The sequence below is a fragment of the Argopecten irradians genome, chromosome 5, assembly GCF_041381155.1.
Source record: "Argopecten irradians isolate NY chromosome 5, Ai_NY, whole genome shotgun sequence".
NCBI lineage: Eukaryota > Metazoa > Mollusca > Bivalvia > Pectinida > Pectinidae > Argopecten > Argopecten irradians.
Window position 1 is genome coordinate 25,655,288 of NC_091138.1, and position 15,344 is coordinate 25,670,631.

Consider the following 15,344-nt stretch of genomic DNA (forward strand, 5'->3'; position numbering starts at 1 on the left):
TTTGAACAAATATCATGGAAAGTTGGACATATAAATAAAAAATGGTATAATCTCAACCTAGTAAGGGCAATTCTATTACCCTTTGAAATATATTTACTCAAATAAAACTGTAATGATAATCCATCAACTAAATGTCTGTACAGATGACATTTCGGAGAGTTCTCTAGTAAAGAATACATACTTTGGAGCGCATTGTCAAATCTACAGAAATATCTAAATTGTTTTGGTTTGACCATACATCACCAAGACCAAGTGAAAAAAGTTTATCTTTCACAAAATTTACCCAATTAAAAACTCTATTACGTCTATGTAACAACATTAACTCTTGGTAAGCTGTACTAAGAAGACAATTACTACTATTTAACTTTGCATCATATACTTCCCAGATAGACGATCTGGTTCACCGATTCCTGTTTTTCATTCCCACTGATACAATCATTTTTTTTACAAACTGATGTTGGAGGATTTTTTTCTACACAAAAACTGAAGGTATGTTTTAACACCAGAACAAATAATTTTGATGATAAATAAAATGAAATCCTTCTTGAAGAAATCAGAAATTAAACAAAAACGTACCTTGATGACACTTGGTTGCTCTGTGAGACGAGAGGTCACGGAGGCGAAGGTCGAGGACAGGTTCGGGTATCTATTTTTGAATGGTTTCTCCTTGACCTGGTAGTGGGCAGGGCCAGGGATTTCCACTTCATCCTTCTTGGTCATAGTTTTGATCCTGACAGACGTCGTACCAAATACTCCCTTCCGTGTACTCTCGATATAGGCTTTCCTCATGCTGTCTGAACCCATCCCAGTTATATTATAGGCTCCCGGACCTACAACAAATAATATCCGGCTATATGATATCTGTGTCAGGACCAACAGAGTTATACAATTGTATAAAACTGCCTGTTACAATCATGTTTCTCATAGAAAACAATAAATACATACTAGTATGTAAACTAGCTATATGGAGATATTAGATTTGGCATATTTCACGGTCATCAGAATTTGTGAAAATAAATTGCCTCAAAAAATATTCAACAAGTACAACTAAAAATTTTACCTATGAATTGAGAAATTAAATCACAAAGAAAATGTTGTGTGAAATGTGAAATGAAGTCGCATGACTAATGGAATTGTAGCAGTATGATTAGTATTTAGTTATGATTAACAAATAAAACTAAAGAATCTAGTGCCACCAAGGAATACAAAGATGGTTACTCTTCCAAAACACCTGGTCTTGTTCCCCTTGTAATTTTTATGAGTTTTCTTACAAATACAGTATGTATTGTTGTCATATTTAGCCCAAACTAAGGTATATATGAAGAGAACACTTACTCACTGGTGTGGTATGTAACAGACAAAGTTATGTAATAGAGAAGAAATGGAGAAGTAATGAATATAGGATCTTTCTAATTTGTACTCAATCTCCTAAATATCTGACAGGGCCCAATGTAGACAAAGATATCATAGGAAGCTGGCAAAACCAAGAGAAATTCCTATTTGTGATTTAATGGAAAAATGTTGATCAAATATTTCTCAAACTTTTCAAATTAGAGAATGATATGTCTGTGAATCATTCTTTTAAAGATCTCAGTGATTGCCATTAAAACAAGACAGGTGCAGTTAAATCTTTCTAAACACCGAGTCGCAATTCTAAATACCTGGCGACCTATTTTCACATACTTAAACAGGTGTGTTCTAAAGTGATTTCAAATCATCAGTGGCTTACCAAGATGTTCCTACTACTTCAAATTCCTCTTGATGATGAAACAAAGGTAAATCATTAATTAACTAGAAGTTGCTGTAACCCAATGCAGTGTGTATCACTCAGTAAACTAAGGCCTTACTCTCCTTCTCTCTACTCCAAAAACCAATAACAAGGAATTATACAGGTAGTTTACAAAATCAACAAGCAATTTGCTGGCAAATACTTGAGTGAGTTTTGATCAGATGTTACCGGATTGTGTTGTGTTCCACTGTAGTTGGATGCAATGATAGCGCTGATCAAGGCTTTGATTACAAACATGGAAAGCTTCTCATACTTCATATATTTGCATAAAGTAAAGCCCGTTGATGATAATGCTGATGACGGCAGAGCCCGGAACACTTAACAGACATACTTGTAGAAATCCTGTTTTTGGTGTGGTGAAATTTTCCATTTAGATGACACTGATATCAGCGGTGTCCTAATCCAAAGCAGTGTTAAGATGGCTGTCCATGGATGATGAGTTTACGACTCCGCAGGGAAGTTTTACTGTTTTCATGCAGGCTAGCCTGTTCAGAAAAAGCCTCATTCTTTTAACACAAATTAAGAAACTGATAACATGCTTGTAAAAGATTTTATAGAAATGTGTGAAAATATGACTGGTACTTGAATGTCCATACCTGATTTGTTACATTTGAGAGAAGGACTAAAGCATTTAATTCCTCCCACGGCAGTGATTTTCAACACTCTATAAAATACTTGATGTATGTTTAAGTGATGAGAGTCACTGGAATCGAGAGGACAGATAGACATGACTCATTGTTTTAATGTCTGCTGTATTTGAACACCCACAAATTCATGGTCAAACCTCTGAGCAATTCATTGAAAGGCAAGATAGACAAAAGGAAGTCATAACATATGGTAAGTATGGTAAGTATGGTCAGTATGGTCGACATGGTCAACAGGAAACACCAATAGGGTATGGTCAGTATCAATATCATCTGAACCAGTTTAATCAAAGGGCAGCATCCATAGAGTCTGGCACAGTACCAATATAGTCTGGAACAATACCAAAATCAAATCTGAAGGTAAGACCAATGTGGTTAAATCTATCAAATCAAATCTGAAGGTAAGACCAATATGGTCACATCCATATAGTACAGGACATTACCAATATAGTCTGAAGGTAGGACCAATATAGTCCAAATAAAGGCAATCAAATTAAGTTTGAAGTCAAGACTATGACTTAGTTTCTTTTCGGATAGGAATTAACCTACAAAAAGTGTTCTATATTCAATATTGAGTTGTTCTGACTAAAACTGAAATAAAGACTAATGTTAGTACAGTACGGATGGTAGCCAATGTACTTTAGCGGAGGTGAAACTGTAATGTGATCACTTTACCTGCTTATTAGATAATGTCGTGAGCAGCATGTGCCAGTCATAGTTATTTCAAACAAAGCAGATTTCAATATTTCCTCGCAAGGTCATGTATGAAATTAGTTCCTGACTCCCTGTTTAACTTGCAGGCTGGGCGGGACATGGTGCAAATGTTAACATGCAACTTACTCATCATCTCTGTGTAACAGTGCATCAGTCTCTTCTCTCATACTTTGAAGTGGCTGCATGGACAGCAACATTTTAAGGGATAGATACTATGGCCGAGTGGTGAAGGCATTCTGATAAACTTTACAGCTTTTTCTATGGGTACTATGGCTTTCCTCCAACTCCTATATATCTGGCATGTCCTGAAATTAGCCTGGCTCTTATTTAAATAATGCAAACAGCAAAACTAAAAGCAAGTAAAACTAAACTGGTCTTGTCTTTACAAGGAGTCATTTAAGTTATGTTTACAGATAAGTCAAACATGTAGTCACACATGTGCATGCAAACATTAACATTTAAGATCACAATAAGGAACTACACGTTAAGTGTTCACAGACTATCCTTTGCTTTAAGGTGTCTTGGGCATTTTACACTGTATGCTTCAGGTGTTAATATGGCAGCCATAAGATTTTACAGGAAAACAAGCACCAAAGGGATACTTTTCTTCATTGTTTGATAATTCCCTGGTCTTGTTTTCAGAATGTAGCAAACATTTTCATGACTTTGTGCTATTTTTTTTTCTCTTCAAGATTTTTTTTAGGCAAAGATAATGATGAAGGACCAGAAATAAGACTAAAGAATTTAATTCAATCTATACACCTTCAACTGCTGTTATTAATAATTCAAAATCAATCAAAACCATTTCCTCAGTGATATTGTAAAACAGAATGAAGTCATCAACAGATGTCAACAACAGATAATCGGCTCGCTTAAGTCCTTCAAATTCACCCAGACAAAGCAACGACTAGATCCTTGTTTCCAAAAGCAACTCTTTATTGTCAGTATGCTTTGATTCTGACTTCCTCAGGAGCAGACGGACAAATCCTGCTCTGAGTACGTTTGTCCTGGTTGTTTTGAGCAGACGCACCTTGTATTCTCCCACTCATAGCTCCATTGATTTAGCATTATCCTGTTTGCACCAATATAACAATTTTCAGGCAATTAACAAGAGAAAGTTCCCAAATCTGATATTGTAGTTCCTAGCAGTCAGAGTCACACAAATCTGATTTGTAGCTTGGATGAAATGGACTAGAATTATTATTTTTCAATTAAAGCGCCATAAAAGCTGATTGTATCAGAAACTGAAGGTGCTAGTAATGTGGGGAAAACATGGAAGCAATTTAAAACCAGTTAAAGAAGAGCCCAAACACAACACTATCAGAATAGATCTCCGCAACAATGGAAATCAATTTCATGCTAATATTTATTTTGTATTAACCCAAAGGATATGAAGAACATAATTCAATTTTTATATGATGTATATTTAGATTTGTGAGGGCTTGGATATGCAGAGACATGTCGTAATCTTGTCAACGACAGCGTGAATTTTCTCCCTCATGCAACCTGCCGTATAAAGGGCCTTCCAGGACAGGGAAAGCATGGAGAATAGGGGGACCGCTGGAGGGCGTGAGTCACTATTCTTTATATTGACAGTAAGTCCATAATTCATCTTTATCTGATGAATGTGACAGAATTATGGAAATGACTGTAAACCACGACTACAACAGGACAATAAAACCTGGAGGTGTGAAAGTACACAGATAATTATTCCTAATGCTCATAGACCACTGCAACAGAGTTGTCTTCCCCTTTGTCAACCGATGATGACAGACCGACAGGGGATCGATGGGCCCCAAGGAAACCGTGGCCGAAAACCTGCCAGATAAGACCATTTGTGTAACAGTTTGTTACAAGGACAGAAAAAAATAAGTGATAAATTATTCAATTCATTAGCAAAATCCATTGTCTTTGGAAGATAATGACAAAAAGAATGCAAGCCCCCTGGGTGGGCCGAGTCTTTCTGAGGAAACGCAGAGATAGGAACAGACAGAATTAAAGCTCTTCCAAGATAATTCTTCACGGACCAAATATAACTTTAAAAAAACTGGAGATTTGTTAATGATCCTGTATCGTTTCTTGATTATGTTCATTATCCTATTCTTTATTCATAGAGAGCAGTTTTTAATGATGGATTCCAAATACATTGTATGAGATTGTATATATGGCCTCCCCTTCAGATTAAAATATAATTTAGAATTATTCACACATGCACGGATATCTGACAGGAATTAAGTCAATGCCATCGATCTGTTGATGATCTCTTAACCTTTGGAATATAAGCCTATCAATATTAACTACGGCTGATTTCAGATTTACGATACTGAGGTGAATGCTATGATCAATGTTATGTTTATCAAAGCAAGCCTAATCGGTTTGGTTACTATGAAACAAAATTTTGTAATGCTGATGAGAATCAAATTTAATCTAGCATAAATGTTTGCTGCTCTGGTTATGACTGACAATTATCTTGTGTCTAGTAATAATGTGGGACTAGGGCTTCAATGACATATTCGTATTGGAATAAAGAAATGTACAAAATACTCCTTAAAACATTGGACAATTCACAACTTTAAAACAACAAATGCCTATGGTATTTGCTACCATAAGAATTTCTTTTAAAAAGAAAAGTGACTTTTTTTGTGTTTTTATCAAAGAAAACATGAAAATGAAACAAAAAATGATAAACTTAAAAACACCAATACGTTGCACTAAGCCATCGGAAGTTGACAAATCTTGATGATAGAACTACATGTATAGCAGTGGTTGACTAACTTGACAAACATAGATGACAGAAAATTGCACCTTGTACAAAATCAAACTACCATTGGAGAAACAACCTAAAAAGAATTGAGGCTTGAGAAAGAACAACTGTTTGTACTGTTGTAGCACACTTTGTAGCTAACCAACAGATAAGGTTTACCTTTGAGTAGGAAAAAAGAAATTTGTAGCCATAAAATGACATGAAAAAATGCAGGTTTTGCAGCCATTAAATGAAATAGAAAAAATACTGATTTTACAGTCATCATAATGAGATGGAAAGTAGAAATGAAGCAGCTGATCTTTGTAGAGCTAAAAGACAGTATGGTAGAGATGAGGAAAGCTTTGTAGCCATCATTATAATACAGATCCATACTTAATTGCATTTTCGTTTTTGTTGTCGAAAGGTTATAGTAACCATGGGATATTGTTCAACGCACATTTCATCTCTATATAACCATAAAAGTGGAATAAACTGAGAAAGGAACCCTCCAAAGAGGAGGCTCGCTGACTACCAACGTCATGTGATCGGGCCATTAATACTCAATATTTCACCCCGACTCCATCCAGGTTTTATGAAGATTTGGTGACAAAGTTGCCAATAACCCAACTGCAAGCAAATTTTTATCACCAAATGATTGAGGGTTCACTAATAAAATGTCCGGTATAGGAAATAGAACTTTAAAGCAATAGAATTAAACAATTAAGTCTGAAGGATAAAAATCTTAAAGGAAGAAAATCTATTGAAGTATGTGTAAAAAATGACAAAAACTTTAATTTAGTGATAAAAAAAGCATGTGAATCATAAATACATATTACGTTGTCCGTTGTCATTGGCAGTGTTCACTAACCTGGCACTTTCTTCGATCCTTGGGCACCAGGCGTAAATCTAACAGAGGTTTGTCCAAACGGGCTTCTTTTCAGACCTGTGATCCTTTTTGTTGACTCAAATGCATTTCTTGGGTCATTGTAGCTCCCTGGGGATGGATTGCCGCCTTTTAGGGGTGTGAATCGCTGTAACGACAATTGACATAAATATTGTGTTTATATGAAGGAAATGTCTCTGCTTCACATTATACTGACATTATGCCAGCTGTGTTTCGTATTAAACAAGTCATTTACATGTAGCGATTAAAAAACATTTTAGATAATGATAAACAGATGTTGATGCTGGACTACACTCAATATCAGGCCGAACTGTGTTATACACACAGGTAGAATGGGTAAAATTTGATTCAAAGTGATCATCAAAACCTGTCATACAATTTGTTGAACTGACCATGTATGTAGGATTTTATAACACAATAAATTTTAATTTAGCAAATATTGGAATTCTTTGGTAAAAATTAGACTGTTCAGATTTTTTTTTTTTTTTGGCTTCAAATTATAGCTGAATTTTATTATAACTAGTAATAAAATGCTTTTCTTTACATTTTTCAATGGTATTAGGCAAATCTAGAAGAATGCTACCAGTACATATGTTTGCAATTTTATATTAAAACAAAGAAGTATACTATATATTTCCAGTACAATGGAGTACCAGGCCTTCCATATCAGCGTCATCACTTGATGTAACTTATTACCTGTATCCCAAGCCATTACAATATATAAGTATCCTTGAAAAATATTACCCAAATTATCCTTATAGGGACTTTCTGTGATCATACCTTAGACTGGGACATGAAAGGAGGGTGCTCCACCTCTATGCCTTCTGTGTTTAGTTTGGGGGGCTCTGGATCAAAAAGACCCTTAGAATCATATTTTCCTGGGCCTGGAACAGCCTGTAAATATAAATAATTACAGCCACAATGAGGTCTACAACAGTCTGTAAATGTTATCACATTGAAAATATGTACATTATAAGCTGAAAAAATAGACATCTAGTAATTACCCTGCTAAGCTATGAAAAAATAATCAAAGGGAGGTAACTCCTTGAATTTATTAAATTTTACTGCCACTTTGCATACATTATGAAGATTTTAGTTAACAAAATAAAGTTAAATACTTCATGGAATATCAGAAAAATGCCTTTGATATGGCCAATACAGAACATTCTGGTGGTACCCTAACACAGAGAAATAAATCCGTTTGTGTGTATTAAACGTCAGATGTGCAATAACTTCACAAACTGCAAACAATAATTAAGATAATAATAGTATTCATAAAGTCCTGAAATGAAGTATGCAGATTACGAGGAAAAGATTACAGAGCATTATATTAATTGATCATTCATTAAAGTGTTTAATTAAAATGTCTCATTAAAATGATAATCATTACAGTTATCATTCTCCCACTCACCCTTTTCTCTTCGTCTTTGACGATAGCTTCGTGATATCGCGGAATTCTTGCCTCAAACTTGACGTGTTGTGGTTCCTCAGCATTGACGTTTTCAACCTTGGCTACAAGTTCCCTATAGGGTTCATATTCCCCTGGGCCAGGCCCTTGTTTACCCATACTCATATCTAACCTCTTAGAGGTCAACTTTCCAAAATGTACACCCTTGTAATTCTTTGTAGGCTTCGTATCGTCCTGAAAAGTAATTGATACCTTAAAAAATCTTATTTTTATTATAAAGAGCTGAAATCTTTAAAAAAGATCAAATGGCATAACTTGGTTTTAGTTCTAATCTTACAAATATATGCAGTTGATCAAAGATCAAATCTGAAAAGAAAGATCCCCATGCTAGTTCATAGATAAATGGGAATCTTCATAATTTTATGTATATAATATCCAAAAAAATGAGATATTTAACACCAAATCAATGAGATTTTTGTACCTTAATGATTGAGTGATCAGTGCTGTAATTGTAAAGACATTTTAATTCTGTTAAATGTAATAACTCAAGACAGAGTAATTGATTATAATATAAGACTCTACTTCTCCTAGTTAGTGTAAGAACAAATGGCGTCGTACATTGCTGGGTTTGTAGAAGGCTGGACCCAGGCTAACATCTCGGTCAGGTGGTGCCTGTTTCTTTAAAGTTCCATCGTCACATTCCTCATACCCGTATGCCTGACCTGACATTGGGATAGAGGGCGCCTCTGGCTTCCTGTGAAACTTGATTCGGCTCGTCAAAAGCTGAAAATTAAGTGAATTTGATTTTTAATTAGTGTTCATGGTATCATGATTAAGTATACAAAACTAAGTAAACAATACATTCATATCAATAATTTTTTGAAATATAAAAGAGTGATAAGTGTTCATTTAATCATCTCTCTACATAAAATATTTTACAATTCTAGTTGACATGATGATTGACAGACCAATATTATTCATTAATTATTACAAGAACCTTGTATTGCATTATTAAAAAACAAAATATCACACTTATTTAATATCTATAAACTATTATAATTTGATCCCTACACTTACCGAGCCTGACCTACCCTTACTGAGCCTGACCTACCCTTACATGAGCCTGACCTACACTTACCGAGTCTGACCTACACTTACTGAGCCTGACCAACATTTACCGAGCCTGACTTGTCCTTACTGCCCACAACTACACTTACAGAGCCTGACTTGTCCTTATTGCCCGCCCCTACACTTACCAAGCCTGACTTGTCCTTATTGCCCACCCCTACACTTAAATTACCAAGCCTGACTTGTCCTTATTGCCCACCCCTACACTTACTGAGCCTGAGCCTCACTTGTCCTTCCTGCCCGCCCCTGCACTTACAGAGCCTGACTTGTCCTTATTGCCCGCCCCTACACTTACCGAGCCTGACTTTTCCTTACTGCTCGCCCCTACACTTACCGAGCCTGACCTACACTTACTGAGCCTAACTTTTCCTTACACTTACCGAGCCTGACTTGTCCTTATTGCTTACCCCTACACTTACTGAGCCTGACATAAACTTACCGAGCCTGACTTGTCCTTATTGCCTACCCCTACACTTACTGAGCCTGACATACTTACCAACTTACCAAGCTTGACTTGTCCTTATTGCCTACCCCTACACTTACTGAGCCTGACATACACTTACCAAGCTTGACTTGTCCTTATTGCCTACCCCTACACTTACTGAGCCTGACATACACTTACCAAGCCTGACTTGTCCTTATTGCCAGACCCTACACTTACTGAGCCTGACTTGTCCTTATTGCCTGCCGCTACATTAAACGAGCATGACCTTCACTTACCGAGCCTGACCTACACTTACTGAGCCTGACATACACTTACCAAGCCTGACTTGTCCTTATTGTCAGACCTTACACTTACTGAGCCTGACTTGTCTTTACTGACCACCCCTACACTTACTGAGTCTGACTTGTCCTTATTGCCCGCCGCTACATTAAATGAGCATGACCTTCACTTACCGAGCCTGACCTACACTTACTGAGCCTAACTTTTTCGAACACTTGCCCAGCCTGCTACACTTACCAAGCCTGACTTGTCCTTACTGCCCGCACCTACACTTACCGAGCCTGACATACACTTACCGAGCCTGACATACACTTACCGAGTCTGACCTACACTTACACTTTTTCGAACACTTGCCCAGCCTGCTACACTTACCAAGCCTGACTTGTCCTTACTGCCCGCACCTACACTTACCGAGCCTGACATACACTTACCGAGCCTGACATACACTTACCGAGTCTGACCTACACTTACCAAGCCTGACTTGTCCTTACACTTACCAAACCTGACTTGTCCTTACACTTACCGAGCCTGACTTGTCCTTACTGCCTGCCCCTACACTTACCAAACCTGACTTGTCCTTACACTTACCGAGACAGACTTGTCCTTATTGCCCGCCCCTACACTTACAAAGCATGACTTGTCCATACACTTACTGAGCCTGACTTGTCCTTACTGCCCTGTACTGGAGCAGACTTGGATGTCCTGAACTCTGTATATTTATCAACACTGTAAGTGCCTGGTCCTGGATTGTCTGTGACAGAATCTGCAAACCTCTTAGACTTATTGGCTAATGTTTTACCACCCTGTAACAAACAGTCATCAAATATTTAGCAAAGTACAGTCAAAACAGCTAGTTGTTCGTGGGTCAACCTGTATCAGCATGAAATAGAAAACGTTATAGAGATAATCCTATAAACTAATAGGCCAGATTCATATACATGTAGGCTGTGGGCAGATAATGGATGAACCAATACTGATAACTTTTGTCTAAAGGAATTCATACATATTATATATTTAAGACAAATTAATATTTATATGGATACATCTGGTAAAACTGAATTACATTTGGAGAAGTAACCATGTCCATGGACACCGACTGTGATTAAAAACAGAGTATGAAAAAAGTTACTGTCCAGGGGTATCTATTCCTAACATCACGTCCTTATAAGGATAAACTGAGTCTGGTCCATTACCTTGATTACATCCTGGGCAAGTGATGGATCATAGTGTCCTGGTCCAGGGGCTGCAACCACCTGGTCTCTCACATTGAAGAAGCCATCTCGACTGGTCATGGAGAGGAAGGGGGCATAGCCATCTGAAGAATCAACAAGTTTGAGTGAATATAAAATTTAATTTGAAAATGAAACCTACCCGGTATAGCACCAGCAGGATCAATAATGATGCCACATATTCATTGATATTTTTATATTAAAGAAATATTTAGTTCTAAAACCAAGAAAATATTTTCAGTGAGTGTTAATTATCACATGTATATTATATATATTGTGCAATTCTGAAACTTTTGTTTCTTTGAATTCAATATATAATTGATACTAACCAGCTTTTACTCTGCCTTTGCCAGGAAGTCCAGCATCATAAGACCCTGGCCCCACATTGTGTGGTGTGGAGCCATACAGAGCCACCAGATCCCTTGGGGCTCGATCATACATCTTCTTTGTTTTCCCTTTTTATATTTCTTGAAAGTTATATATATTTTTTTTATAAGCTTGAAATTTATTTCAGCCCTTCATCTGAAAAAAAAATACATGCAGATTATAAGATAACAGAATGTAACGTATAAAATGGAAATTACATATATTTACAGTTTATGTCATTATTGGTCCAGGAGTTGAATTTGGGAAGAATTTTGCTGCTTTTACCATTGAATTCCTAGCTCCTTCAATTTATTTTTTGCCAGAAATAGATCTTCAGTACCAGTAGCACGGTAGTTCTCATGGCTTCCGATGAAGTAATGTAGATGAAAATGTATGATTAGCTATGACTTCTGACCATGTAATGAATTTGATCATATTCTCAGTCAAACTAAGACTAAATTAGATTCACAAAAAGTTAAGGATTTTAAAGTTGTACTATCGATATCTTACATGTAACATCATTTATATACAGCACAAAGTATTACTTGAAAATTTGTGTGTAATTATACAAATATACATGTGATGGCAACATTTGGTACTAGCCGAGAATGGATTGCTGACCAGTTATTTTAAAAGGCAAGTAAATTAATTTTCTTTAATGCAATGTTTCTTTCAATGAAATTAAGTACATGTAAATTTATATGCAACTTAATAAACATCTACTATTCCCAATACATGCGAAGGCATGTTTTATCTAAACATGCAAATCTGCTATAGGAATATTGTAGCACTGCACTGAGCATTCATGAATGTCAACAGGCTAATATTGACCTACTACCGCTGTTCCAACTTCTAACTTCTTAGTTTGAACGATTATTAACTTTAAAGTAGGATATTCAAATTAACGTTGATGGTACATGTGATTAGGCCTATATATAAACGGATTAAAACAAACTATAGATGACTAATTTTTCAACTGAACGGCAAATCAAGGGAAATGTGCGGTTTTGCAGAATATTATGGTTATTGTTTGCTAAATTCATTGTCTTTATGGTATAAGCGACCTCCAAACAAGTTCAAAATGCGAGAAGATATTACTAAATATACTTACCTGAACTGTCATTCACATATCCTTGTATGTGGCTGAATCAATTTTGATAAAAACAATGAAAACTCTACCACAGTTCTTCCATTTACTTCTGTTGCTATGGTACAATATGGCCGCCAGCTTTATCGACCGCTTTACGGGAAAGTGATGTCGTAATGGATTGCATTGTATTTATAATTTATTGTATACTATTTTAATACATTTGTAGCAATAAACCTTTGAATCGTTTACGCAGAATAAATCTATATAGTTAACAACAAAAACTCGTAGGCATAGCAATGTCGTGTAACTTTATGGTAACACATGCCATTTCCGGTGTATTTGGTCGGTTTGTTTACAATTTACATAACTGATAGATTCACACAGCCAGCCCACGAGCTATACGCCTACTTAACACATTCTGGAGGTTTGATACTTGTTTTTCATCTTTTAATATCAGAATTATGACATCCAACGCCTACTCAATCTGACTTTCAAGCATTTTGTCAGGCCAGGTTTGTAATAAACTGGTTTCTCGTAATCAGTTTTGAAAATGTTCTATGACAGTCTTGTTGTTTACACATTGTAACTCATGCAGTAACGCAGAGATATATACGAATAATTTCCATATGTGAATTATTGATTTCGGTATAGTCTCCGATTTGCAATTGCTGAAGTCATATATGTTTCAATTAAATATGTTTTTAAATACATGTAGATTGTATATACATGTACATTGTACATCATAGTACAGTGTATTATTTTTACAAGTTGGAAACAACCCTCAAAAGCAAGTCAAATAGGAGCAAGACTCTTCCACTTAACAGAAATTAAACAATCTTTGTGAAGAGAACTTTCATAATAAGAATTACATAAACTTCTCTTAGAATTATAGCCGAGTGCTAGACCGACTGAGCTACCGGGTCACCGATGATCGACCCAGTCCAATCCCGCTACACTCCTCCCTCCTTTCTCGAAGTCTTTGCCCTCGAAGACATATGAGACCCTTCCAAACACCACCACCGTGGGTTATTTAGTTGGGTGCCAATTTTGTAACAGGAGAGGAGAAAATGTAGTGGCCAGACCGGGATTCGAACCCGGGACCCTCTGAACACTAGCCGAGTGCTCTACCAACTGAGCTACCTGGTGGTCACAGATGATCAACCCAGTCAAATCCTGCTACACATGCATACATTATATTTCTGAGATTATCTTGACTTTCCAGGGTGCAGATATACAATGTGTACATGTGGTCATAATTGGCTGATCCTTAATGATAAAGGTTTATGGTATATCTATAGTACATATAATTAAAAGGTCAAGGAAGAAATATCAATGATTGTTTTCCATATAATTAATTTAAGCTTTTAAATGATCAGAATATAGTGAAAATTAAGATATTTTGCTATTACAGTATATGGCTATGCTGATAAAATGTTCCTATTAATTATAAACAGTACAATATGTATTTTATAATATAAACTGTCCTTTTTATATATAGATGTATGTGTCCTTTAATTTCTAGCAGGTTTGACTACATGTACTGTACTTGTATTGTATATGGTAAATTCTGAACTCTACTAAAATAAATTTGGACATTTTAGTCATGGGAGTGAGCATGCAGCTTAGCTCTCTCAAATTTCCTAAAATGTTCATGCAAATATTTTTGGGCATTGATTTTGTGACATTCATCTTGAGACAATATGTATATAACAATACAAAAAGAGGTTGACATAAAAAAATAACTTTGGACATTTAAATTGTTACAAAGATAGGGATTAGATATATTTTATTAATCGATCATCAGCATAATAAAAGTGTGTTAGAGCTGATATTTAAAGCATCATTTTATTTTCATGCGCTTCTCTGAAAGACATGTTTTTCAAGTGATACATATATTGATAAAAATAATTATATATTTACAATCTATAAAGTTTAATTCCAACCATGTAGTGAAAAGGCTTTGTTAGTGGTATAATTCATACAAAATTGGGTTTGAAACCTATTAAATGTTACAAGATGACCTTTACTTATGTGAGACAGTAACAACTCTGATTGTAATACCTTTCAGTTACTATAAGATATGACCAATCATTAAGTTTTCTTCAGAACCCATGTAGCCATGTTTGTTGCAAAATATGATAGAAAACAATCCATCTACAGACAAACATGTAATTTAAATTAAAATAATTATAACATAGGTGCATCTATTTCTCATTAATTACATAATTCTAGTGTAGAAGGTTGATCAGTACAGGCCCATTATGGCTTTTGTTTATGTTGACAATGTCCTGTTGTAATTGCACATTTCCTTGTGACAGGTCAAAACATATGACCAAAAAAGTCTCAATTAGTTTCTATTGACAACTTGTGACTATAAACTTGTCACCATCCACTTTATCTAAGAGACTTGATTATGATATGACCAGATACAAGAGTGTTTGTATTGTTTACAGTGCAATTCTGATCGTAAATATGATTTTCACACCGAAATACATTCTCTGTAATTGATGAAAATATATGAGATCATTACGAGTACAAGTATCACTATGATCAGGCTAGAACACAGAAAAGAGTTGGTGTGTAGATTATAATGTGATAGCTAGGC

The 15,344-nt window shown here is 35.7% G+C and overlaps 2 protein-coding genes across 3 annotated transcripts in view; one reads left to right on the forward strand and one right to left on the reverse strand.

Annotated features, from left to right (window-relative positions):
• LOC138323342 (sperm-tail PG-rich repeat-containing protein 2-like) overlaps positions 1-12,910 on the reverse strand; it is an 81,672-nt gene extending 68,762 nt beyond the window's left edge. The window contains exons 1-9 of the mRNA XM_069267895.1: positions 12,761-12,910; positions 11,613-11,805; positions 11,248-11,369; positions 10,708-10,857; positions 8,821-8,985; positions 8,206-8,436; positions 7,575-7,688; positions 6,759-6,921; positions 577-830 (exon numbers count right to left, since the gene is read on the reverse strand). Of these exons, the coding sequence (XP_069123996.1) occupies positions 577-830; positions 6,759-6,921; positions 7,575-7,688; positions 8,206-8,436; positions 8,821-8,985; positions 10,708-10,857; positions 11,248-11,369; positions 11,613-11,724 (1,311 nt within the window). The 5' untranslated portion in view covers positions 11,725-11,805; positions 12,761-12,910. The remainder of the gene's footprint in view (positions 1-576; positions 831-6,758; positions 6,922-7,574; positions 7,689-8,205; positions 8,437-8,820; positions 8,986-10,707; positions 10,858-11,247; positions 11,370-11,612; positions 11,806-12,760) is intronic.
• A 72-nt stretch (positions 12,911-12,982) lies between these two features.
• LOC138323343 (short-chain dehydrogenase/reductase family 42E member 1-like) overlaps positions 12,983-15,344 on the forward strand; it is a 147,888-nt gene continuing 145,526 nt past the window's right edge. Inside the window, exon 1 of one of the 2 annotated variants that reach the window (XM_069267897.1) lies at positions 12,983-13,163. In XM_069267897.1, the coding sequence (XP_069123998.1) occupies positions 13,061-13,163 (103 nt within the window). In that variant the 5' untranslated portion in view covers positions 12,983-13,060. Of the gene's footprint in view, positions 13,252-15,344 lie in introns of both variants that reach the window. The other variant, XM_069267898.1, reaches the window with a different exon arrangement.